The 27,806-nt window shown below is 43.2% G+C and overlaps 1 protein-coding gene across 1 annotated transcript in view; it reads right to left on the bottom strand.

Moving 5' to 3' along the window:
* The window catches only part of hk1 (hexokinase 1), a 106,489-nt gene that overhangs the window by 50,311 nt on the left and 28,372 nt on the right, over positions 1 to 27,806 (bottom strand). Inside the window, exons 3-6 of the mRNA XM_080205378.1 lie at positions 19,748 to 19,896; positions 12,455 to 12,574; positions 4,648 to 4,743; positions 217 to 316 (exon numbers count right to left, since the gene is read on the bottom strand). Of these exons, the coding sequence (XP_080061504.1) occupies positions 217 to 316; positions 4,648 to 4,743; positions 12,455 to 12,574; positions 19,748 to 19,896 (465 nt within the window). The remainder of the gene's footprint in view (positions 1 to 216; positions 317 to 4,647; positions 4,744 to 12,454; positions 12,575 to 19,747; positions 19,897 to 27,806) is intronic.

Here is a 27,806-nt window from a genome sequence, read left to right as displayed (position 1 = left end):
CGCAGACAAAGAGAGAAATTTCTTTGACCATATCTTGTCTGTCATCAGACAGCACAAGTCTCCTCACCTTGCAACTAATACCATCGATTAGGACACAGGTGATGATTTTTGTTTCTGATCTCTGCTTGCTCCTAGTAGCGGTCATCCCTGGAATCGAACCTAGGATTTTTTGGTGTGAGATTCACTGCTACACCCAAAGTTATTCAACTTCTTTACCTATAATAAGGCCAACTTCACAGCGCTGGTCGTCAAATCCACAGGTCATCATGGTGCCAACAGTGTCATTCACCACAGCCATGATATCTACATCATAGTCCTTGGGAAGAACAAAAACAACTCTGTCAGAAAACCAGTTCAGGAAAAGAATGAATTTATAGATATATTCAAACACAGAGAGATTGATATGGTGTTAGCTGAAGCACATCAGTTGCCTGCCCTTGTTTAGCAGGCCTGAGGTGTTCAGCGACTGTATTCAAAGCTAAGATCAGTAGACTTTTGAACTCAATGAGAATTGGAGTATGGGATCAGCTGAGTGTCAAGATAAAATGGTGAGAAGTCGTGTGCCAAAATGACCTAGTTTTGCTCAGATTTGTGTTATTCGTATGACAGTGAGGTCAAGAGCTTTAAAGATGGAACGTTAAGAGCTCAGAGCTGAGGCAGCTGGAGAAATGGTTGCTAATATTGTAGCAAAATAAATCAGGAGTGTAAGAGACACATTGGAGAAGCATTGGAGCAACTCAAAGGTTTTGTTTTGTTGGAGAAGTTAGAGAGACAATGAGAGGCAAATGGAGGGATTGTCATACTTCCCAAAAAATGAAATCATCTGTCAGATTTAAATCAATATCGCTGTAATAGAATACAAAATAACCTTGTAAATCAGCAAGTAATCAGCTGAGTATTCAAAACACTGACTGAGTTTCAAGGAACTGCTTTTTAAGGAGATAATTTTAAGATCTTCTCCACCATGGGATACAAGTTCCAGCGCTGACAGCAAACTCCAATAATAATTCTTTAATCTCATCAATGAGCATCAGTGGATTATTCTATCACAGAAACCACCACAGTGGAACTAGAAACTGAGAGCAGATTGAATGAGCTCATTTCACTCATCACTAAGAGAATATGAAACAGGAGAAGCAGTAGCCATTTCCCTATCGATTCTGCTCTGCTATTCAATAAGATCTTGGCTGATCAGACTGTAGATTTAACTTCCTTTTCCTGTCTGTCCCCGTTACTCCCTCAGCAATCAAAACTCTCTGATTCAGCCTTGAATATGACCCAATCTCCATTGCTCTCTGGGGAAGCGCACGCCACAGACTAATGCCCCTCAGATGTTTATCTGGCAGTAAGAATTCTTCAATTGCAAGCAATAAGAGGACCAGCTTCACAAAATAAATCAAAGAAAAAGGTTTCATAAAAAAACTTCATTACACCAACACTCAGGCCACACCCTGGGCCATGATAGCAAGTGGGGATTGTGGGGAGCTTGCTAGTTATACCAGGTGAGCTGACTCTCACAGCATGTTACCAATGGTTACACAATAAGAGAAAAAAAAGCATCCTCATCCATATCTTAAACAGGAGGCCCTGTCCTCCTGAAGTTAGCAAAGCTAACGCAACCGGCTTCAGAAATTAGGGAGGGAATAATCATCAAAGGTTTTTACTCCTCGTATAGTCTGTGCTTGGTGTAGTCTAAATGCCATCACCTAGGGGGAAAAGATGTAGAACCACAAATTTGCAAGGAAACTACAGAAAGATGCAAGAATTACAGACTAATTGTAACTGGGGCTTTAATTATTTGAATATGGTCTAGGAGGTCAGTGGGACTAGGCAAAAAATGGTTCAGCACAGACAAGAAGGGCCAAAAGGCCTGTTTCTGAGCTGTAATTTTCTATGGTTCTATGTTCTATGATAGTAGCAGTGTAAAGGGCAGAGAGGGGGAAGAGTTCATGGTGTGTGTTCAGGGAAATTTTCAACAACAGTATTATAGAATCCCTACAGTTCAGAAGAAAGCCATTCGGCCCATCAAATATGCGCAGGTTCTCTGGCACAGCATCCCAGCCAGGCCCCATTCCCATAACCCCTTGTATTTACACCACCATTTTCTTTAACTTAAGCACCTCGGGACACTAAGGGGCAATTTACCATGGCCAATCCACATAACCTGCATATTTTGGAATGTGGGAGAAAACTGGAGCACTCGGAGGAAACTCATGCAGACAGGGAGGGAACGTGCAAATAGACAGTGATCCAAGGCCAGAATTGAACCCAATTCTCTAGTGATGTGAGGTAGCAGTGCTGACCACTGTGCTACTGTGCTGTATGTTTCCAGTCTAATGAAAAAGGAGGCTACTAAAGCACACTCTTAGGAATGAGGTGGACCAAGTGACAAGAGAGGAACATTTAGGGGAAAGTGATCATTGTTGGAAGGGGACAAAGGACATTCCAGAAAGAGAATAATTAATTGGGGAAACATCAATGGGGCAAGAATGGGAAGTAAAACTCTAATTGAATAATGAGCTGTCTTTAGTGAAGAGATAGTTTGGGCACAGTCAAGGTATATTTATGTTTATGGACGAAAAGGGATTGGTTTAGGTTAGAGGGTCATTGTTTTTTTTAACTGGTCGGCGCAACATCGTGGGCCGAAGGGCCTGTTCTGCGCTGTAATGTTCTATATTCCCTGGAAACAGAAAGCTTCCTGGATGACAAAAGATATAGGGATTAAGATGAAGAACAAAAAGTGTACTCAAAACAGATTTCAGGTAGATAATACAACCAAGAACCAGATTAATGTAGAAGGTTCAGAGGGGATTTGAAAAAGCAAATAATAGAAGTATAAAAACAGACTGACACCAAACGTATAAAGGAATCCTAAAATATAAGCATATAAATAGTAAAAGGCTGGTAAATGGTAGGTTGGTGAAAAAGGTTAAGGCTCATGGGATACAAGGACAGGTGGTTAGATGGGTGGAGAACTGGCTTGGCAATAGGAGACAGAGAGTAGCAGCGGAAGGGTCTTTTTCTAGCTGGAGGTCTGTGACTAACGGTGTTCCGCAGGGCTCCGTACTATTTGTGATATATATAAATGATTTGGAAGAGGGAGTAACTGGTGTGATCAGCAAGTTTGCGGATGACACGAAGACGGCTGGACTTGCTGATAGTGATGAACAGTGTCAGACAATACAGCAGGATATAGTTAGGCTGGTAAACTGGTGAAATGGCAGATGGAAATTAATCCAGATGAATGCGAGGTGATGCATTTCGGAAGAAATAATGTAGGGGGGAGTTATACAATAAATGGTAGGACCATTAAGAGTAAAGAAACAGAGAGACCTAGGGTGTGCAAGTTTACAAGCCCTTGAAGGTGGCAGCACAGGTAGAAAAAGGTGGTGAAGAAGGCATATGGTATGCTTGCCTTTATAGGAAGGGGTATAGAGTATAAAAACTGGCGTCTAATGCTGCCGTTGTATAGAACGTTGGTTAGATTTGGAGTACTGCATCCAGCTCTGGTTGCCGCACTACTGGGAGGATGTGGAGGCCTTGGAGAGGGTGCAGAGGAGGTTTACCAGGATGCTGCCCGGTATGGAGGGTTTTAGCTACGAGGAGAGATTGGGCAAACTGGGGTTGTTCTCCCTGGAAAGACAGAGAATGAGGGGAGACCTAATAGAGGTGTATAAGATTATGCAGGGTATAGATAGAGTGAACAGTGGAAAGCTTTTTCCCAGGTTGGATGCGAAAATCACGAGGGGTCGTGGGCTCAAGGTGAGAGGGGCGAGGTATAATTCAGATGTTAGAGGGATGTTTTTCCACACAGAGGGTTGTGGGAGCCTGGAATGCACTGCCAAGTAGGGTGGTGGAGGCAGACACGCTAGGGTTGTTTAAGACTTACCTGGATAGTCACATGAGCAGACTGGAGATGGAGGAATACAAAAGAATGTTCTAGTTGAAGATCAAGAGCCTCAGGGCATTCCTGGGAATTAACAGATTCCTATCGGCCGTCCAACAAATTTTAAGGCTCACCTGTCTCTTACATTGGAGCTACTGGGGATCTTCTGTTAATGTCTGTATAGGCTGTTGTATGTTTATTGATGTCTCTTTTTTAACATCCACAGGTGATTCGGTCCGCCTTGTTGGCCAACAAGGGGCATACACGCAGTGGGTCACGCGAGGGCTGCTCTTGGATGTTGCTTTGAGAGTTGCCTAGTGCTGCATGTTATTAGTGTACGTTTAAACTGGACCAAGTGACGGGCAACACGACATGAAGCACTAGGCAACTCTCAAAGCAACATCCAAGAGAAGCCCTTGCACGACCCACCGTGTGTATGCCCCTTTACCAAAGAAAATCTGTCCAGGTCACGGTGAAAGAAGAGAGTTGAAGGGGTTGAAACTGATAAGGAGGTGGCACTGAATAGGCTCTTTGTACTACTTGTCGATAAGGCACGACACCAGATGAGATGTATCCAAGGATAGCGAGAGTGGAAATTGCAAAGGCATTGGCCATCATTCAATCAATATTCTGATCCTAAATCAGGGACATTAGTCTTGTCATTATGTTTCTTCAAATTCTAGCTTCAGTATCCATATCAAATAGCAATATCAGAGTCATGACATATTAGTTTATCTGGTTTTATTTGGTATTAGATATACCCCTCTCTTGTCGATGGCCTTGCGTAGCAGCTTCACCACATCTGAGCCCTCCACTCCACTCGCTTTGAAACCTTTTGTCCATGTGATCAGAAAACTCTGTAACAGAAAGATGACCAGCTGAACATCGAACAATGTTTGCAACCGATACTCCAGCATTATTAATTTGTAAAATGGAAGAGACAAAAATTTGAAAATAAACAACTGAACATCTCCTTTCATCCCAGTTTATTGTAATAGTTGCATCTTTGGAACATCCTTTTGTCTGGTTTTGAACGATAAGTCCCTATCCGTTGTTACTTGGATAGTAACATTATCCAATGTTAATAAAACTGTGACATCTGACATTCGATGCTCTGAACCTACTTATAATTTATCCTTCAAATCAGTAAGGACACACCCACATTTTTCCTCATGAATAATAAAGGACATCTGACAGAAGAGTTTGGAAATATTGGGTGGAATTTTCCCATATTCTTTCAGTGTCAGGCTCAGACTGAAAAGCATTCTACAGTTCTCCAGATGCATAGCCCAGTTTTCATTCCAGATAGAACACAGAACAGTACAGCACAGTACAAGCCCTTCAGCCCTCAATGTTGCGCTGAGCTATGTCCAAACCCAAGATCAAGCTATCCCACTCCCTATCATTCTGGTGTGCTCCATGTACCTATCCAATAACTGCTAGAAAGTTTCTAAAGTGTCCGACTCCACTATCACAGCAGGTAGTGCATTCCACGCCCCAACCACTCTGAGTGAAGAATTTACCTCAGACATCTTCCTATATCTCCCAGATGAACCTTATAGTTACACCCCCTAGTAACAGCTACATCCACCCAAGGAAATAATCTCTGCACGTCCATTCTATTCCCCTCATCATGTAATAAACCTCTAAGTCACCTCTCATCCTCCTCTGCTCTAAAGAGAAAATGTACTGTACTAAAGAGAAAAGCCCCAGCTCCCTCAACCTTTCCTCATAAGATCTTCCCTCCAAACCAGGCAGCATCCTGATAAATCTCCTCTGCACCCTCTCCAATGCTTCCACATCCTTCTTATAGTGAGGTGACCAGAACTGCACACAATATTCCAAATGTGGTCTCACTAGGGTCCAATATAGTTGCAGCATAACCCCACGGCTTTTAAACTCAAACCTCCTGTTAATAAACACTAACACACCAAGCCTTCTTCACGGCTCTATCCACTTGAGTGGCAACCTTCAGAGATCTGTGGATATGAACCCCAAGATCTCTCTGTTACTCCACATTCCTAAGAACCCTGCTGTTGACCCTGTAATCTGCATTCAAATTTGTCCTACCAAAATGAATCACTTCGCACTTATCAGGGTTAAACGCCATCTGCTACTTTTCAATCCAGCTCTGCATCCTATCAATGTCTCTTTGCAGCCTACAAGAGCCCTCCATCTCATCCACTACTCCATCAATCTTGATGTCATCAGCAAATTTACTAACCCACCCTTCAGCCCCCTCTTCCAAGTCGTTGATAAAAATCACAAACAACAGGGGACCCAGCACTGATCCCGTGGTAACTGGCCTCCAGTCAGATCTTAAGCTCCTGAGTAAAAATAATAACTGGGTGGGGTTTATGCTGTCAGTCTGGAAGGACAGGCAGGGTGAACGAGATCAGAGAATCCTGGGCTATGTCCAACTCAAGTCTGTCAGCATCCTCCTTGCTGTTGATTACATCAAAAAGTTTTGTAATTTCTGAAAACTTTAATCTATATAAACAAGTTCAGCTCATTAATATAAATCAAAAAGCCACAAGACCAATAGTAACTCCAAAATAACACCACTGTCCTAACCTCCAGTCTGAAAAACCACCATGTGCCATTACTCTCTGCTTTCTGTCCCAGATTCGGATTTAGTCCTGCCGTTTCGGACTTCACCAGCAGGCCTGGAAGCAGTCAGTAATCTTGTGCAGGAAGGATGCAGCTATCTGAACCTGATCACTTGGCCGCAAACTCATGGATGGGGTGATATGTGCTTAGCAGTGGGGAGTGGCTCAGGCTTTTGGTAAGTCGCTATGATCCCCGTGCAGGAGACAGCATCGTATTGAAAAGTATAGAAAGCCCTGTGTTACAGCAGGCTTTCTGAGGTGCCTGCATAGTATTTGTACAGAAAGTTCTGGTAGGTATCCTGGTGTTTGAATGCTACATTGAACAAAGGTTATTGCCTTGACTGTTGGTCTTTTGGAATGTCAAGGATATGTCCAGGCTTTCCACTCCAAAAACACAATACATGTGCTGCTATAATTCCCATCCAGGGTTCCTTCCTTTAAACTTGGAGACTGATCTCATTTTTCTCCCATGCTCTCCTTTTCACTTGAGCTCCTTTCTGTTTCATCCAAATCCACTTCTTAGCTCTGAACAAGGATTATTTAACTTCCAGTGGCATTTCCAATACGTAAAGACAATTTTTTAATCAATTCAAACTGTTTCATTTCACTGTCCTTTAATGCTTGTAATTCCTACTCAACCTTTTTCATCTGGGAGACAGCTTCTTATTTTTATTTATTCAAGGGATATGGGCTTCGCTGGCTAGGCCAGCATTAATTGCTCATCCCTAATTGCCCTTGAGTAGGTGATGGAGAACTGCCTTCTGGAACCCCTGCAGTCCATGTTGTGTAGGTACATCCACACTGCTTCCAGGAAGGGAGTTCTACATTTGAGCAACAACAGTCCAAGAACAGCAATATATTTCCAAACAGGATGATGAGTGACTTGGTGGGGAACTTCCAGGTGGTGGTGTTCCCATGTATCTGCTATCCTTAACCTTCTAGATGGTACTGGTTGTGGAATTGGAAGATGCTACCTAAGGAGCCTTGGTGAGTTCCTATAGTGCATCTTGTTGATGGTATAGGGATGTCAATCAGGTCGGCTGCTTTGTCCTGGATGGTGTCAAGCTCCTTGTTGGAGTTGCATTCATCCAGGCAAGTGGAGATTCCAGCACACTCCTGTCTTGTGCCTTGTCAACAGTGGACAGGCCTTGGGAAGTCAGGTGATGAGTTACTTGCTGCAGGATTCCTAGCCTCTGGCCTGGTCTTGTAGCTGTAATATTTCTCTGGCTAGTCTAGTTCAGTCTCTGAACAATAGTAACCCCAGGATGTTGATAGTGCAGGACTCAGCATTGGTAATGTGAAGTTCCACCTGGTTAATTACTGCTTTAAGCTGCTCCATCATTAAGGCTGTAAACTTGCACCAAGTAAATCCTGTTCCCCAAATGGTTTCACATTGTCAGCCGTTGTCTCCTGTTCTAAGAGAAACAATTTCAGCTAATGAACTTTTCCTTTCAATTTATTCTTTAAGTTCAGATTCAACTTGTTTTAGTCTGTTTAGTTCAGATTCCTGGCAAGCCCACAATTCTGCAAGAGAACCTGTTCCCTTCTCTTTATTGTCCAGAATCAATCTTTCTCTGAAAAGAGGATGTCACAGAATCAGTTTTGTGTAGTTTATTATTGGAAGACAATGTCTGCTTTGAGCAGACATAGAACATAGAACATTACAGCGCAGAACAGGCCCTTCGGCCCACGATGTTGCGCCGACCAGTTACAAAAACAATGACCCACTAGCCTATACCAATCCCTTTTCGTCCATAAACCTATCCAGAGATCTCTTAAACGCCCCCAAACTAGACGCATTTACAACTGCAGCAGGCAGGGCATTCCAATCCCTCACCACCCGCTGGGTAAAGAACCTACCCCTGACATCCGTCCTGTAGCTACCCCCCCTTAATTTAAAGCCATGCCCCCTCGTGCTAGCTTTCTCCATCCGAGGAAAAAGGCTATCACTATCCACCCTATCTAAACCTCTAATCATCTTATATGTTTCAATAAGATCCCCTCTTAGCCGCCTTCTTTCCAACGAAAACAACCCTAGATCCCTCAGTCTCTCCTCATAGGACCTCCCCACCATACCAGGCAACATCCTAGTAAACCTCCTCTGCACCCTCTCCAACGCCTCCACATCCTTCTTGTAATGCGGGGACCAGAACTGCACACAGTACTCCAAGTGCGGCCGCACCAGAGTAGTGTACAGTTGCAACATTACACTGCGACTCCTAAATTCAATCCCCCTACCAATAAACGCCAAGACACCGTACGCCTTCTTGACAACCTTATCTACTTGATTCCCAACTTTCAGGGATCTATGTACACACACACCTAGATCCCTCTGTTCATCCACACTATTCAAAGTCCTCCCGTTAGCCCTATACTCGACACATCTGTTGCTCCTACCAAAGTGAATTACCTCACACTTCTCCGCATTAAATTCCATCCGCCACCTCTCGGCCCAGCTCTGCAACCTATCTAAGTCTCCCTGCAGACTATGACACCCTTCCTCACAATCTACCACACCTCCAACTTTGGTGTCATCAGCAAATTTACTAATCCACCCAACTATACCCTCATCCAGATCATTAATAAAAATTACAAACAACAGTGGCCCCAAAACAGATCCCTGAGGCACACCACTCGTAACTGCACTCCATGATGAATATTTACCATCCACCACCACCCTCTGTCTCCTATCTGATAGCCAATTCCTGATCCAACTTCCTAGATTACCCACAATCCCATACATCTGCATTTTCTGCAGAAGCCTACCATGGTGAACCTTATCGAACGCCTTACTAAAATCCATGTATACCACGTCAACTGCCTTACCCCCATCCACCTCTTTGGTCACCTTCTCAAAAAACTCAATAAGGTTAGTAAGGCACGACCTACCCGCTACAAAACCATGCTGACTATTTCTAATCAATTCATTACACTCCAAATAACTATAAATCCTATCCCTAATAATTTTTTCTAAAACCTTGCCCACAACAGAAGTAAGACTCACCGGTCTATAATTCCCGGCAAAGTCTCTGTTCCCCTTCTTAAACAATGGGACAACATTCGCTATCCTCCAATCCTCCGGGACTACACCAGAGACCAATGACGACCTGAAGATCTGAGCCAGAGGCTCTGCAATCACCTCTCTAGCCTCCCAGAGAATCCTAGGGTAGATCCCATCCGGACCAGGGGACTTATCTATTTTCAGCCCCTCAAGAATTTCCAGCACATCCTCTTTATCAACCGTAATACTGTCTATTTTACACCCCTGCAACCCAATGTCCTCCTCAGCTATATTCATGTCCCCCTGCGTGAACACCGAAGAGAAATATTGGTTCAATACTTCTCCAATCTCCTCCGGTTCCACACACAACTTCCCCTTGCTGTCTGTAACTGGCCCTAATCTTGCCCTGACCAACCTTCTGTTCTTGACATACCTATAGAACGCCTTAGGATTCTCCTTAATCCTATCAGCCAAAGTCTTCTCATGTCCTCTTTTAGCCCTTCTCAACTCACTCTTCAACTCCCTCCTAGCCAATCTAAAGCTTTCTAGTGCACTATCTGAGCCCTCCAATCTCATCCGAACATAAGCCTCCTTTTTCTTTTTAACCATCGACTCAACTCTTTTAGTGCACCACGGTTCCCTAGATCTACCAAATCCACCATGCCTGACAGGGACATACCTATCAAGGACTCGCAGTAGCTGCTCCTTGAAAAAACTCCACATTTCAGACGTTCCCAGTCCCTGTAATCCCCTAATCCAATCCATGCTTCCTAATTCACTCCTGATAGCCTCATAATCGCCCTTACCCCAGCTAAAATTGCTGACCCGAGGTTCATGCCTATCTCTTCCCATCACTAAGGTGAACGTAACCGAATTGTGGTCACTATCACCAAAATGCACACCAACTTCCAAGTCTATGAAAAGGTGATGTAATTTGTAATTAATTCCCTGGAAAGGAACAGTCTCTTTAACATGTGCAGGTATGTCATTCTGGTTCTGTCAATTTTTAGGTGCATCAGGGGCCCACACCTGCCTCTGCCTTGCCCCCTGATTTTCGGTTATTTTGCTTCTTCCAGTTGCTGCTACTGAGCTGCCTGCACTGGTTCCCGTGCAACATGGATTTCCTGCAGAGCACTGATTCCCTTGGACACTGAGGGTGAAGGAGTGAAAAGTAAAGTTGCCATAATCCCAGATGACCATAGGTTGCTCTACGCTTTGAGGAAGAGAGCTAACTGATAGTGATTTAACCTGAGAATCATCACATCTCAGGCAAGGGGCAAGATCGAGAAGGTGAGCCTTCATGAATAACTTCAGCCAGTACAGGAATTGAACCCGCTTTGCTGGCATTGCTGTACATCACAAACCAACTGTCCAGCCAACTGAGCTAAACTGAATTTTGAAAGAGTACAGACTGAATGATTCTCACTGTGCTGCAACCACTCCCTTTCTTTAAAGGCAGCTTCTGAGGTGTCCATTCCTTCAAGACTCAGATACGCAATGCTGCTTTAATGGCCCCCTTTGTCTTTTGGCTCTGTGCTCCCTCCTTAATTTTTGGACTCAATACCTTTGGCTTAAGATACTTCCTGCCTCTTGACTTCAACATCAGCAAGTCATATTATTAAGTTTAAACACATAGGAAAGCTCTCTAAAAACAGTGCAGCTCCCTGTGCTATCCCTCTTATAAGAGGAAACAGTTCTCATAGAGAGTCAGATAAGCCACATATTATAAGTTGCCAGCATTCAATGAGCAGATTGTCAGTTTAATTTAATGATCGAGGCTGCGTTAAAAAATGGCAAATTATTTTTAAATGGTCCAAAATACAAGGCTCCTACCACGAACAGACAATTTCCCCGATTCATGGCTTTCTGCCACCTTTATAATGGGGAACTATTTTACTGCTGCTAGGCTTTGACACATGGCCACCCACGCAATTCTCTGAGCCTGCACCATAATAAAGGATATGGGATAAGTGCAGGAAAATGGGATTAGCATGCCTTTAGTGGTAGATAGTCAGTGCAAACTCAATGGGCTGAAGGGCCATTTTTGCGCTGTACTAGTCTATGTGCCTGCTTTAGCAGGTCCACAGAATCCAACCCATAGTCAATTTCATATTCAAGCAGCCATTGCTCCATTAATATTTATTTTGTAATATTTTATCAAAACACTTCTGAAAGTTGGCTCATCCATTACCCATAGACTAACTATTATAATGTTTTTCTGACTGACCACCCATCTTCCAATCCATATCAACTGGAGCCCAATATCACTACCACATGGAGAGGCAACAGCCTAGTGGGATTATCGTTCAACTATTAATCCAGAAATGCAGCTAACAAGAACATAAGAAATAGGAGCAGGAGTAGGCCATCTAGCCCCTCGAGCCTGCCCCGCCATTCAATAAGATCATGGCTGATCTGTCGTGTCTCAGTTCCACATTCCCGCCCTCTCCCCATAACCCTTAATCCCCTTGCCCATCAAAAACCTATCAACCCGCATCTTAAATATATTTAGCGAGGCAGCCTCCACCACTTCAACGGGCAGAGATGTTCTGGGGATCCAAATTCAAATCCTGCCACCGCAGATGGTGGGATTTGAATTCAACAAAAAAAATCTAGAATTAAGAATTTACTGATAATCACGAAACCATTGTCAAATTGTCAGAAAAACCCATCTGGTTCACTAACGTACTGCAGGGAAGGAAATCTGCTGTCCTTACCTGGTCAGGCCTACATGTGACTCCAGACCTTCAGCAATATGGTTGCCTTTCAACTGCCCTCTGGACTAGGAATGAATAATAAATGCTGGCCAGCCAGCGACGTCTATGTCCCATGAACGAATAAAAAACCTAAGCAGCCACTGATTCATATTATTCACCTTAACTGTTACAAGTTTACATTTCTTTTGAATATTGAACGTTGCTAAATAATTTCTCCCTGCCCTTGACTGTTCACTCTTACCTCATCCAATTTGTTTTGTCTGCAGGGAAAGGAAAATGTGAAGCCAAGAGGAAGCTTTTTATCTTTTATTTCCTGTTTTTCAATAAAATCTCCCAGGCATTCAGCAACATGATCAAAAAGCTGCAAGGTAGAAGGAAGAACAAAGTACAAGGTTAGAAAATCATTCTTCTCATTGGTTGATCACGGCAACACTATTACTTTTGATCTTGCACTGTCACCAATTGCATACGTAGTTAAGTTAATCGAGCAGCTCAATATATCTGTATTTCAGATTAATTTAGAAAGATAGAAGGTGTGATTTTACGAAAAATATTTGAAGTCCAGGATGAAAACAGGAGAGTTTCTGAATCGTTTTTTGGGCAAGTACAAATCTGCGATCTTATGCACTCAAGTGCATGAGAAAAAAACAGCAAAAGGCATTTCTCGCTTGTAGGAGAGAGGGCGAAGCTTATATCACCCAAAAGCTGGCTGAGACAGCAGTGTACACAATTGTGCATGTGAAAGTCCCTCTGTTCTGAGAGCAGAGAGATCTGTCACTCAGCCTCTGCTGCTATCAGCCAGCCTCCATGGCCTAAAGCACCTGCCCACCCCAGCCACTGCAAGGGCTCCCCGCCCTGTCACAAGCCCCTACCCCACAAACACTACCAGGCTGGCACTACCCAAGGAGCAGCCCCCCCTCCCTTGCCCCGACCTCCCAGGGGGCTTCAATCTAGTAAGACTGCCCCCGGAATGTCTGAAGTAGTTGACGTGCCAGAATTATATGCAAGTAGTTATGGGAGTAAAGACAAAAGGGATTATAATTTTTTCTTAATTATACAGTGTATGCTTTTCTTTGCTTAACATTTTTCCTGTTTCCAACAGCTAGTTATAAATTCAATGTTTCAAATAATTTATATTTTTGAAAGCAAATTAAACTAATATAGAGTATCAATCTCAGAATTGCTAAAAGAGGCCAATGGACCCATTGTATCTGCACTGGCTCTCTGAATGAGCAATTCACTAAGAGCCTTCACCCCATAATTTTCCTCTTCAGATAACAGCTGAATTCACTTTGAATTCCACAATTGAATTTGCCACCACACTCAGGTAGCACAATCCATACCCTAACCACTCGCTGTGTTGTAAACATTTTTATAGATCATATTTTAGCAGCTTGGATTTGGCACTGAGAATAGCAGCGATCTAATGATGCTCCGGCACTAACTTGTAGGTCCTGTATCTGTGGTTACCCAACTCCGCCACAGGCAGTGCTCTAGCAATAGCTCTCTGAGAGATTCATCATTGAAGTCAATATAGTGTCGTTGTGTTACCCACTAACTCACTAAGCAGCAGCAGAAGTGAGAATTGGTGCATTCATGTGTAAATGAAGTTTTAAGACTTAATAAGCCAAGGTGTAGAATACTTTGAAGGTTTATTCATTTCTTGATTATTTAATTAGATTTAAAAAGAAATTTTTTTTCCCATCTTTTTCGGTTTCTTTTATCGCTCTTAACTTCATCTTTCTTTTTCAATCTTTATTTTTTATGGTACATGATTTAAATCCAATATATAATTCCTGATTTAGACTATACAGCCATGACCAATTGTATGTCATTTTTCAAATTCTTTCACAGAATGTGGTTTCGCTGGCTGGGCCAGTATTTGTTGCCTATTCCTAACTGCTCTTGAACCACTGCAGTCCATGTAGGAACAGCCACAATGCTGTTAGGAAGGGCATTCCAGGATTTTGATCCAGTGACAGTGAAGGAATGGCGATATAATTCCAAGTCAGGATGGTGTGTGGCTTAACAGCGAAACTTGTAGGTGGTAGAATTTCCTTGTGTCCGCTGCCTTTGTCCTCCCAAATGGTGGAGTTTGTGGTTTAAAAGGTATTGTCAAAGGGGCCTTTGGTGTTTAATTCTATTCAGGATGTGGGCATTAATTGAGGACTCACCTGGGTATATAGATGTATAGAAGCAGAATGAAAGAACGTTGTTGGTTGGAGAACGTTGTTGGGTGGGGGTGAGGATTGAGAAGCACTCCTGCTCATTTTGGCCCACAAGCAGTACTGTAAAGAAATTTGCCTGAAGTTGTCCTCGCTTCCGTTTATCAGCCAGGTCAAGATCAAAACTGGAAGACAGCCCTATTATAATAGTTGAGTACCTAACACACTTACTGGAAGTGGGTAGACTGCCCGATCTTGCCTCGCCTCCATTAAACCCAGAGGTGGCCAACATGATGGCAAAGTGGTTAGCAATGCTGCCTTACAGCACCAGAGACCCGGATTCGATTGCCGGCTTAGGTCATTCTGTGTGGAGTTTGCACGTTCTGTGTCTGTGTGGATTTCCTCCAGGTGCTCTGGTTTTCTCCCACAGTCCAAAAGACATGATGGTTAGGTGCACTGACCTGAACAGGAGGCAGACTGTGGCGACTAGGGGAATTTCACAATAGCTTCATTGCAGTGTTAATGTAAGCCATATTATAATTAATAAACAAACAAACAAACAAACAAACAAACAAACCTTTCCCTTTCTTGGATCTCACATGCCACAGAACCCAATAGAGACCACCACACAGGATCAAACACTCAATGACATTAAGCCTATGCTCAAAGCTCGTGTAAACTCTGGACAGCTGTCAACGTGACTTCTTGGCCACTGACGACAAAGTCAAGGAAATAAAGTTACTTAAAAATTTTCAGAAAAACTTTTCAGTTAATTTTCTGAAATCACTAGTTTGGAAGGTGAGGGGGGGTGGTTCTTTACAGTTCAAACAGGAATGCTGGGGGTGGGAGGTAGTCAAGAGTCTAGTTGTTACATAGGTTGAGGTTGGGCTGGTTGAGCTTGTAAGCAAGGGATAGGATGCTGTTGAAAAGCAGAAGGCCTGGGAATTCCAGAAGTTGCTCAAGATGTATAACAGGGTGAGAGGTGAGGACTCCACCTGTTGAAAAGGAGAAAACCATGGGCTCCCAATCTTGAAATGAAGGGTTGGAGGCTCCAGATCTTGAACAGGGGTGGGGAGCCAAGGATACTCCAGGTATTGAAGGGGAGAGCTCGAGCAATAGTGCAAGGGGAAGACCTTCAACTGATCTACCTGGCTGTTGCCTTGGTTACTGTCTTCAGTACTATTAAAATTCAGGAGACCTGGTTCACTCCTGAGTGTGTGCTAACTTGACTAAATACTACTGTGGCATAGTCAAAGGAGCACAATTGGTCTCTGTATGGAGCAGTTAGGGAGCAGAAATAGTAAGATACATGGTCAAATGGGCAGATAGTAACAGATGGAATTTAACTCTGAAAAGTAAAAGGTAATGAGCTTTGGGTGGAGTAATTTGACAAGGAAGTATTCAATGAATGGCATGACACTAGGAAGTTCTGTAGAACAAAGGGACTTTGGCGTGTTTTTCCATAGATCTGTGAAGGCGGAAGGACATGTTGGTAGGATGGTGAAAAACAATTGCCTTATCAATCAAGGTATAGATTATAAAATCAGGGAAGTCATGTTGGAGTTGTGTAGGCCACAACTGGAGAACTGCATGCAGTTCTGGTCGCCACACTATAAGGAGGATGTGATTGCATTGGAGGAGATTCACCAGGATGCTGCTTGGAATGGAGCATTTAAGTTATGAAGACAGGTTGGATAGGTTTGGATTGTTTTTGTTGGAGAAAGAGTAAAGGGGCAACCTGATTCAGATGTACAAAATTATGAAGGGATTGGACAGAGTGGATAGGGAGCAACTGTTCCTCTTAGTTGAAGGGTCAAGAAGGGTCAGGAAACTCAGGCGGGGGGGGGGGAAAAGAGAGAGAGAGAGAGAGAATGTGAGAAAATCTTTTTAATGAGGACGGTGATGGTCTGTAACGTGTTGCTTGGGAGGGTGGTAGAGGTGGTTTGCCTCACATCCTTTAAAAAGTGTCTGGATGAGCATTTGGCACATCATAACATTCAAGACTATGGGCCAAGTGCTGGTAAATGGGATTAAGTGCAGGTCAGGTGTTTCTTACTTGTTGGTGCAGACTCAATGGGCCGAAGAGCCTTTTCTGCACTGTATGATGTTATGATTCTTTGATTGGTGCACGTAGCTATATGTTGTGATACTCTTCATGGTTAACTGACCTGCATATACTTACTGTCTAAAGAATAACACATTCTGTGGCTACCAGTATTCATGGTAGAATTGGTAAGGGTTTGGAAAACAATGTTGTTATGTAAACAGAGAATTATTTATTAGCAGGTACTTCCTTTCTTGCTGCTTATAAAAGGGCAACAATTTCCACATTTTTAGAAACAGTTGGCAGAAAGTTAGTTTTTGCTAAGTGTGGTAGTGTGTGGCTCCAGTTCCTGCTGGCCTAAGTAACAGGTCCTGAATTTGCATCCAATTCCGTACTTGGAAACTTTTTAGTTACGTACAAGTGAACATCTCTCCAAATCAACTTCGGTCAGGAATTGATTCATCTAGCCCCTGTCAGCTCAGTGGGCTGGGATGGCTCGAGGAAGCACACAAACCTCATCTCTCCAGCCAGGGAAGCTATTGCCTAGGTCTGTGCAGCAGGCAACTGCAGAAACAACACACAGTGCAGGAAGCAGGTGAATGTTCAGGATGGATAGGATAGAGGTGGAGAAACTCTTCCCGCTCAGAAAGGACAGTAGGACTAGGGGGCACAGCCTCAAGATAAAGGGGTTTAGAACGGAGTTGAGGAGGAACTTCAAAGGGTGGTGAATCTCTGGAATTCTCTGCCTGTTGAGGTGGTGGAGGCTGCCTCACTAAATATTTTTAAGACGCGGGTTGATGGGTTTTTGATAAGAGAGGGGACTAAGGGTTACGGGGAGAGGGCGGGAATGTGGAACTGAGCCACGACGGATCAACCATGATCTTATTGAATGGCGGGGCAGGCTCGAAGGGCTAGATGGCCTACTCCTGCTCCTATTTCTTATGTTCGTCAGGCAATGCCTCCACCCCAGCCCCATCCCCCTTGCACCTACCCCTGGTTGAACTTCAGTCCACTGGAGGAGTGGAGGATCCATGAGTCCCATGACACCACGTGTAAACACCAGTTTGGCATGGAGCTGGAGGGTAAGAACTGGTCTGTCCCAGCAGAGTGGTGTTCAGCACAACAGCTATAGTGCAGCATTATGCAGGTAGGCTGTGATTGTTGCATTCACTTCAAAGTTTCAAGCAAACTGAAGGCTACCAAGTGCACGTCACTCTTTTCAAACAGGTTTGAGGTTTTCTGGCAAGATGGAAGACCTAATTTAGGCAAGCAGTTGTTTGATAAGCATTCGTGAGATGCAGACGAATGCTAAAGGTCTTCATGCCCCCAGGCAGTGAGATAACTGACCTGCCATTGGGAGAATTTCAAACTTTTTACATCAACTTTCTGACTTTTCAGCTCTTGCTGGATTCGCCACTCCCAGCCAGTAAGCTGAAGCAGCACGGTGGCAAACACTGCTGCCTCACAGCACCAGGGAACCAGGTTCAATTCCTGCTCGTATAGTGCTTAGCACTGCTGCCTCACAGCGCCAAGAACCCAGGCTCAATTCCAGCCTTGGGTGACTGCGTGGAGTTTGTATATTTCCCCCGTGTCTCTGAGTTTCTTCCAGGTGCTCCGGTATCCTCCCACAGTGTAGAAGACACGCTGGTTACATGGATTGGCCATGGTAAATTCTCCCTCAGTGTACCCAAACAGACACTGGAGTGTCGTGACTAGGGGGTTTTCACAGTAACTTCTTTGTAAGGCTACATGTAACACTAACTAATTAATTAATTAATCAACAGATGCCAGGCAATGACCATCCCAATAAGAGAGATTCTAACTTGACATTCAATGGCATTGCCATTACTGAATCCTCCAGTACCAACATGATGCGGGTTATGATTGACCAGAGACTGAACTGGGTTAGTCACATAAATAGTGTGTACCTCCTAATTCCGCAAAGGCTGTCCACAATCCAGAAGCTGCAAGCCAGGAGTGTGATGGAATACTCTCCACTAGTCTGGATGAGTGCCACTCGAATAACAGATGCTCATGCCACCCAGGACAAAGCAGCCCACTTGATTGACATCTCATCCACAAATATTCATTCCCTCCATCACTGATGCACAGTAGCAGCAGTGTGTACCATCTACAAGATGCACTGCAGCAACTCACCAATCCTTGGACAAGGGCAGCAGACGCATGGGTACAGAACCATCTGGAAGTTCCTCTCCAGGTCACTCACCATCATGACTCGGAAACATATTGCCATTCCTTCACTGTCACTGGATCAAAATCTTGGAACCTCTTCGCCAACAGTGTGAGTGTATCACCTGGATTGCAGCAGTTCAAGGCAGCAGCTCACCACAACCTTCCAGGGGCACTTAGGGATGGATAATAATGCCAGCCTAGCCAGCAACGCCCACATTATTTGAATTAATTTAAAAATACATCTTACATTGCACCTTTATTACAGACCTGCTTCTGATAGAGGGATTTGGCTGTAATCAGACTGCGATCCTCTAAGATTCTGACAGTCCAGCAGCAGATTAAGAGATCCCTCTGCCTGCCTGATGTATGAGCCATGGCCCAGAGCCGAGTGCTACTGCTGACTGCTGCTTTCCCTGTGTCATCACTGAGTGAGCTGACAGGGACATCCAATCAAAAGATCCCACCCAAATGTTTTGGGGTGAACTTGATATCATTGGCACATGGGTTTTGTTTACAGGGATCTTGCTGTCAGTCTTCTTGTTGCCAATGGAGTTACTGCTGCCATAGGCGTTTGCAGTACAGGGGGCATTCAGCTCCTTGAAACAGTGCTGTCTCTTTATTAAAACAATCTACAATTAATCCCAATCTCTCCTGATATCCTATCTCTGTCTTCGCTTCAAACATTTATCCACTTTCCCTTTGAAAACATGCAATGGTCTTTCCTTGTGGTGAAATATCCAAAGCTTGAACAGCCCTCCATACAGAATTCCTCCTAATCTCTACCTCTCATCAGAATTTTAAACTGATGACTGTGCCATCCCTATCAGTGACTCTATTTATTCCATCATAATTTTTAACGTTTCTATTCACCTTCTCTTTGGCTATCTTTGCCATTAACATATGGAAACATTAGTGGCATGCAAGAAATTTGTTTTATTTAACCATTGTCTGAATTGTGTGTGAATCAATGGCTTTGCATTTCATTAGACAAGGGAAGGGGACAAAGCTCTTTTCAATTACATCCATTTGGCTGTAAAATTCTATGATTGAAGACAATTTATTTTGTGATCTGCTTTGCCCTTAAATACCTTTTCAAACAATTTGTCATAACAGTGAATGAAACAGCCCATACCCGTACGCCACTACCATGCACGATATCCTCTGGTGTAGGATAGATCTGGCTTTCCATCTCCACCTTCTGCTGTCGTTCATGAGACACTTTTACACGCAGAATGCGAAAACTGGAGCCTCCCAAATCCAGAGCAAGAAAGTCTCCTTTCTCTGTGATAAATATCAGAAACAAGAGCTCTTTAGTTACAGTAAATTTTTGCAGAACTTTAAGATAAATCAGTTATGAGTAAATGAAGAAAATATTCAACACGAAAACAGAAGATGCTGGGAAAACTCAGCAGATCTGACCACACCTGTGGAGAGAGAATAGAGCTGACGTTCTGAGTCTGGATGACCCTTCATCAGAACTGAATATAAGGAAAATAGGGCGAGATTTATACTATCAGGGTGGGGGTGGGCGTTACTGACAAAAATGTCAGGCAAAAAGATGACGGGGATGTAAAAGGTGGTGATCAAGGCTGAGAAGGGCGGTGCTAGCAGCCCATTAAGAGATCAGAAGCTTAAATGGCAATGTGTCAAAGGACAACCTGAAACACGTAACAGATAGCCCAGCTGGGGTGGGAGGAGGGGGGGGATACCCAGATGGAAAGTGAGATTTAAAAAAAAACCAAAGAAAAATGAAAATTTAAAAAATATTGAATAGAATAATAAAAACAAAGATGGAAGATTAAACAAATTAAAATAAAAAAATGGAGATGGGATGGAGGTGGAGGGCAGTGTGCGCATTCTGAAGTTGTTGAACTCAATTTTCAGTCCAGAAGATGTAAAGCGCCCAATCGGAAGATGAGGTGCTGTTCCTTCGCTGAAACACTGCAACAGACATGTGGGTATGAGAGCAGGATGGTGTCACAGTGGTTTGCACCAATGCCTCACAAAGTCAGGAACCCAGGTTTGAGTTTTGGCTTGAGTCACAGTGAGTGGAATTTGCACATTCGCCCTGTGTCTGCATGGGTTTTCCAGTTTCCTCCCACAGTCCAAAGATGTGCAGGTTAGATGGACTGGCCATACTAAATTGCCACTTGTGTCAGGGGGGACTCGCTAGAGTAAATACATAGGGTTATGGTGATAGGGCCTGGGTAGGATTGTGGTTAGTGCAGACCCAATGGGCCAAATGGCCCCTTCTGCACTGTAGGGATTCTATGATATGTCAAGTAACAGGAAGATCTGTTTGCAGACAGACCAAAGATGTTGCAAAAGGTCACCCAGTCTGCGTTTGGTCTCTCCAATGTAGAATTGACCGCATTAAGGAATATATTCAATTTTGCAATTCTATTAAAAGGACACAATATCATGATCATGCATGAGTCACTAAAAGTTAGTGCACAGGTACACCATGTGATCAAGAAGGCTAATGGATTGCTATCTTTATTACAAGAGAAGTTGAATGTAAAAGTTATACAGAGCATTGTTGAGACCACAGCTGGAATTTTTCAGCTAGCAAGGCTGGAAGCGAGGACGGAGAACTTGACACTCAGCCAAATCTCCATTCACTGTAGCGGGGCCAGGGAATCTCAGTGGCATGAACTGCTGGAAAGTTCCGGCTCACATCTCAACTGTGTGTTTGTCCTCTTTATTTAAGGAAGGATGTAAATTCATTGGAGGTATGCTTCAAAGGAGACTCACCACATTGACACCTGGAATGAGTGAGCTGTCTTGTTAGGGAAAGTTAGACAAACTGGGCTAGTTTGCACTGGAGTTCAGAAGAGCGAGAGCTAACTAGATTGTCTACAAGATCATGAATGTTCTTGACAAGGTGGATGTGGAAAGTATGTTCCCTTTTGTGGGCTAGTCAAGAACTAGTGAGCACTGTTTTAAAATCAGGGGTGCTCTTATCGCAAAGAGATAAGTTCCCTCATGGGAGGTTAGTTAGGAAGGTTCAGTCGCTAGGTATACATGGGGAGGTAGTAAATTGGATTAGACACTGGCTCAATGGAAGAAGCCAGGGAGTGGTTGTGGAGGATTGCTTCTGAGTGGAGGCCTGTGACGAGTGGAGTGCCGCAGGGATCGGTGTTGGGTCCATTGTTGTTTGTCATCTATATCAATGATCTGGATGATAATGTGGTAAACTGGACCAACAAATTTGCTGATGATACAAAGATTGGAGTGTAGTGGACAGTGAGGAAGGTTTTCAAAGCTTGCAGGAGGATTTGGACCAACTAGAAAAATGGGCTGAAAAATTGCAAATGGAATTTAACGCAGACAAGTGTGAGGTATTGCACTTTGGAAGGACAAACCAAAGTAGAACGTACAGGGTAAATGGTACGACTCTGAAGAGTGCAGTTGAACAGAGGGATCTAGGAATATAGGTACAGAATTCCCTAAAAGTTACGTCACAGGTGGATAGGGTCGTAAAGAGTGCTTTTGGTACATTGGCCTTTATAAATCAGAGTATCGAGTAAAAAAGTTGCAGTGTTATGGTAAGGTTATATAAGGCATTGGTGAGGCCGAATTTAGAGTATTGTGTACAGTTTTGGTCACCTAGTTACAGGAAAGATGTAAATAAGGTTGAAAGAGTGCAGAAAAGGTTCACAAGGATGTTGCCGGGACTTGAAAAGCTGAGTTACAGAGAGAGATTGAATAGGTTAGGACTTTATTCCCTGGAGCGTCGAAGAATGAGGGGAGATTTGATAGAGGTGTATAAGATTTTGATGGGTATAGATAGAGTGAATGCAAGCAGGCTTTTTCCACTGAGGCTAGGGGAGGGAAAAAAAAGGGGGCATGGGTTAAGAGTGAAAGGAGAAAAGCTTAAAGGGAATACTGGGGGGGGGGCTTCTTCACGCAGAGAGTGGTGGGAGTGTGGAATGAGCTGCCGGATAAAGTGGTAAATGCGGGGTCACTTTTACCATTTAAGAAAAACTTGGATGGGTTCATGGATGAGAGGAGTGTGGAGGGATATGGTTCAAGTGCAGGTCAGTGGGGCTAGGCAGAAAAATGGTTCGGCACAGACAAGGGCCAAAAGGCCTGTTTCTGAGCTGTAATTTTCTATGGTTTCTATGGTTCTAGATGAGGAGAATTTTTTTCTCTCAGAAGGCTGCGCAACTTTGGAACTCTCTGCCTCGGAGGCAGTGGAAGTTGGATCATTAATATTTTTAAGATGGAGGTAGATTGATTCCCTTGCCTAACAGGAATCTAAGATTATTGGGAGGTAAATGGGAATGTGGATCTCAAAACACAAAAAGATGAGCCATGGTCTTATCGAATGGCAGAATAGGCTGAATGGCCCACTTATCTTCCTATAATACATAGATGAATATATACCCAGTAAAACCCTCAGGCTGTTTTCTCTAAAGTTACTGCATTCTGAGTGCTCAAAATGTTTGCATTTCACATTCAATTCTGGTGATTATTCAAAGAAAGCGATTGTAAATTTTTAAGCATGTGGAAATGATAATTTGAGACAGGTACTTAGATAAATGTGAATTAATTAAGGGAAGTCAGGATAGATTTGTGAAAGGTAAATCATGTTTAATTAAGTTGCCTGAAATTTTTGATGAGATAATGGAGAGGGCTGATGAAGGTAACGCGAACGATGTGGTGTACACGGACTTCCAAAAGACATGTGATAAGGTGTTACTTTGAGGATCAAATACTTTCTTTTTAAAAGATAACATTGAGGAATATTGTGTTATTCTATATAGAAGGCTGTGTGCGTGCATGCATGCATGTGTGGGGCACACCCACATGACTGCATGAATGGATTGTGTGCGCGCGCGTGTGTGTGTGCATGCGCATGTGGGGTGGGTTGAAGTGTGCAGGGGGGAGAGGCTTGTGGAGGGTGCATTGTGTGTCAGTTTTGGGGGGTGTGTGTGTGTGTGAGTGAGAGATGGGTTGAAGCGTGTGTAGTGAGAGTGTACGGGGAAGAGGCTTGTGGAGGGTGCATTGTGTCAGTTTTGTAGGTTGGCGGGGGGGTGGGTTATGATTTAAACGTAGACCATGGGTGGATTTTTCCAAAAACTTGAGTGTCAGGTATAGACTGAAAACCGGTGTATATCTCCCCACATGCACAGTCCCACCCCATACATGGAGGACCCTCCCCTCCCCCACAGACATGGAGAACCCAATCCAAATACATCAGGTAACCATCCCTTTCCCCCCACCCCGTCCACTTTACAAGCATTGGGGCGATTACCAGGCATTGGATCGACTAATTCCACCCACCCCTGCCACCCAGCATTGGGTACCACTTAATAGATGTACATACATTTCCAAAGTATAGCTTACACATAAAAAGATAACCTCATCGTTGTATCCTGAAGGTCAAATGTACGAGTTTTTTGGCCACAGTTCAGAATGAGTCAAACTGAAGGACGTTCTCGTTAACCTTTCCTCAGTAATCACAGCCTTTAAGAGATAAATTGGCTTCTTTCCAAACAGGTGACTTTGCTCAAAAGTAGAAGGTGAAATCACAGCAGCAAACTGATCAGCACTCAGATCAACCTGCCGACACTGCCCATAAATGTAACTGTGCAAATGATGAGGGTTGCTGTTATTAACTTGACAGCCACTTCAAGAAGCTGACAGCAGTCATTTAAATCACATCAGTTGTCTATGAATAAAGGAAAGCAAACAATGAGCTCGTTGTCCTCTGCTGAACTCACTTTTCTCCAAATCTCTTTCATAGAAATAGCAGTGTGGTGAGTCAGCACTTCAAATATTTTCCATTTAAATTATGTCTAAGCTATCAGAATTTAACTTGAAGTATTAAAATAGTTTTATTAAAATCACTGTCTCAAAGCAAACAAATTAGAAGTAACTGAGCAATATGAATCCAGAAACCATAAACTAAATGAGAACATAACGGGATGAAAGAGCAGGAGTGGTCTTCCAGAATAAAGTGTACACCTGCCGAGTTAAAATGTAAGCAATTATTTACTACTTATCCTTAAACTAAAAAGACGCCATGCTCATGAAAAAATATTTTCCTACTTTAATGACAAGTGTACAATGCACTGACATAAATTATATTAAAAAGTGTCCGGAGGCCACCTTGTTTAAGGGCAACTAGAACAAAATTATACGCAATTCGTCTTCCCCCAAAGTGGAACAGCAATCCTGATTTTCCATCATGATAGTGTCGCTTTAAGGCTATTTTCCTGGTGTGATTCATAGTTTGTATCAGATATCTTTGTATTGGGACAAAGTCCTCATAGTCTATATCACAATCGGTAATTCAGTCTGTCAAAGCCAAAATGCAGAGGAGGGAGTCATGTGATACAACCCCCCCGCCCCCCACCAAGCTGGTGGAACCGGTCATATAGTCTTGTGAAGCTACAAATCTCAGTCTGTCATCTTTCCATCTACCCAAGCAGCAGCACAGAAAAGGGGCTCCATCCAGGTTTGAACGTCAGGCCCCATCTACACTGCATCAGCTGGAACTGCTGTCACTTTGCCAGCAAGAATGATTCATCTCAACGTACCTATTTTATCACCGAAGTCTGTGTACTGGAAAACAGAATGATCTAGTATAGGTTTTCAGTCTGCCAATGCCTGTGAAGGAATACATCATTGGACTTTGATTCTGGATTGAAACAATAATTCTTTGTTCTTGCGGTCTTTGCCCTGTAAATCTCTTTCTCCATCCCTCATTTATTTTATGAATTGCAACCTCCCTCCCCCATTTGAGAAATTAACCTTCTGAGTAGGGGTGGGTGAATGGATAAGGGGGACAGTTATGTTGTGAGGATGGGGTGATGGCTGTAGGGGCTATCGCTCCCACTTTTTGCAGTCCAGCAGTGATGTTGCGGCAGGGGAGCATTTTAATTTTTTTTTTAAACAGACCACGCGCAATTGAAGGCTCTGATTGATGTGATAAGCCTGCCTACCACACGATTCAGATTCACAACCTTTTTTTCAGGCCAAGTGCATATCGAGGTGCCTGGGAACACGGTCTACAAGTCAGATCTGGATGACGCCCAGATTCAGCACTTAGAATCAAAATGGTAAAATCGTCCTCTCTGTAACATAAAATGTGTAACTTGCTTTGGTAAAACAACAAAAGCCATACATCTTAAGTCTTAATGTATCTTGTTTAAAAGGACAATTAGTGAAACTTTACATAGGAAACAGCACGTCCAGGCTGGGAAGCTTGCCAGATGATGGGCCCTCATCCAGCAATGAGCCAGATGAACCAATCTTGACAAGTTAGCAAAAAGCTGAAAAAGCTAAAACTGTAGTTTTGCATTGCTAAGCAACCAGGCAGCCATTTTGTTTAAAGAGTGTGCTTCCGACAGTTGAATGAACAAATGACAAACTATTATTCAAGGTGTCATATTATAATTTGATTTAAGAGTGCTGTCATGAATAGATTGACATGTTTAATACTAACTGAGATCACGTTAAGCTAATTACTGGGTAACAGAATTGTATAATTAATTGTATTTTTTGGCACAGAAGTGGATTTTACGGAGAATGCTCAGTGGTACTGTTGTGATGTTGGACCCATCTTGGATCCCCGTTTGGCCGAAGTTTTTGTTTATTGTGTATTTTTCGTTTTTAAGTTTTTTATGTTTTAGAGAACTGGTTTACAAATAAAATTTACTGCGCTTTAAAAACTGAATTTCATTTACCTTTGATAAGTAAACTCTCACGAAGTTGCTTTTTAGAACTTTCTAAAGTAATCCAGCCACTGAAACAGAATTCCCCATTACAAGGGTTATTAATTGAAATTGGATCACAACAAAACTGAGGATTTGGGCAACATATCACCACTCATACAGGGGGAAGCAAGTTAAAAACCACTTGTTTGTGGATGGTGGCGAGAAATGAAATCAGGGCTGTTAAAATTAAACCTCCTCCCCCATCCACAAAAACTTTATGAAGTGCAGTCACTCTGTCGGAAATGCAGAAATTAATTTGTACACAGCTGAAGTGTTATTGTGTTTGAGAGATAAACATTAGCTAGAATACTGGGGAGAACTTCCCTGCTCTTCTTCAGAATGATATGGACGTTGGACTGGGGCAAGCACAGTAAGAAGTCTCACATCACCAGGTTAAAGTCCAACAGGTTTATTTGACAGCACTAGCTTTTTGGAGTCTCGGGCTCCTTCGTCAGGTGAGTAAAGAGCTGTGTTCACAAACAGGGCATATACAAACACAAACTCAATTTACAAGATAATGTTTGGAATGCAAGTCTTTACAGACTTGAGGGCGGCCTTCACGACACACGACAACGCAGAATCACTGAGCAGAAGCTGACAGCCAAGTTCCGCAGATGAGGACGGCCTCAATCAGGATCTTGGGTTCATGTCGCACTATCTGTAACTCCCATGACTTGCCTGGGCTTGCAACATTTCACTAACTATCCTGGCTGGAGACAATACACATCTCTTTAACCTGTGCTTGGTCCTCTCTCCACTCACACTGTCTGTACCTTTAAGACTTGATTACCTGTAAAGACTCACATTCCAACCAATATCTTGTAAACCGAGTTTGTGTCTTTATATGCCCTATTTGTGAACAGAACTCCCACTCACCTGATGAAGGAGCCTGAGACTCCGAAAGCTAGGGTTACCAAATAAACCTGTTGGACTTTAACCCAGCTCCCTCAACCTTTCCTCATAAGACCTACTCTCCAAACCAGGCAGCATCCTGATAAATCTCCTCTGCACTCTCTCCAATCCTTCTACATCCTTCTTACAGTGAGGTGACCAGAACTGCACTTTAACCTGGTGTTGTGAGACTTCTTACTCTTCTTCAGAATAGCGGCATTGGTCTTCTACATTCACCTAGGGGGTTACCTCCCTGGTAATTACGTGCGCCGCAATTGACTAATCACAGAAATAAATCCCTATCAATTATCCTTCAGAACACTCCAGCAAGAGATGAACAAAATTCTCCGTGGTGGAGAGCTTTGGGAACCATAGGTCCCAAGTTACTTGTTCCTCCCAAGCAGATCTTAAATTATTCTCATATGTATTCCAAATTATTCTTTTCTGAAACAAACTTATTTAATTTCATTCGAATAACACAGCATTGTCTCATTCTCCCTAGACAACCTTTCCAGATTGATTGATGGAATTTAATGCGGAGAAGTGTGAGGTAATTCACTTTGGTAGGAGCAA

Source organism: Carcharhinus amblyrhynchos, chromosome 17 (assembly GCF_965287045.1).
Source record: "Carcharhinus amblyrhynchos chromosome 17, sCarAmb.v2.hapA, whole genome shotgun sequence".
NCBI classification, from domain to species: domain Eukaryota; kingdom Metazoa; phylum Chordata; class Chondrichthyes; order Carcharhiniformes; family Carcharhinidae; genus Carcharhinus; species Carcharhinus amblyrhynchos.
The sequence above is the reverse complement of the archived record's forward strand: the minus strand, read 5'-3'. Positions and strand labels throughout refer to the sequence as shown.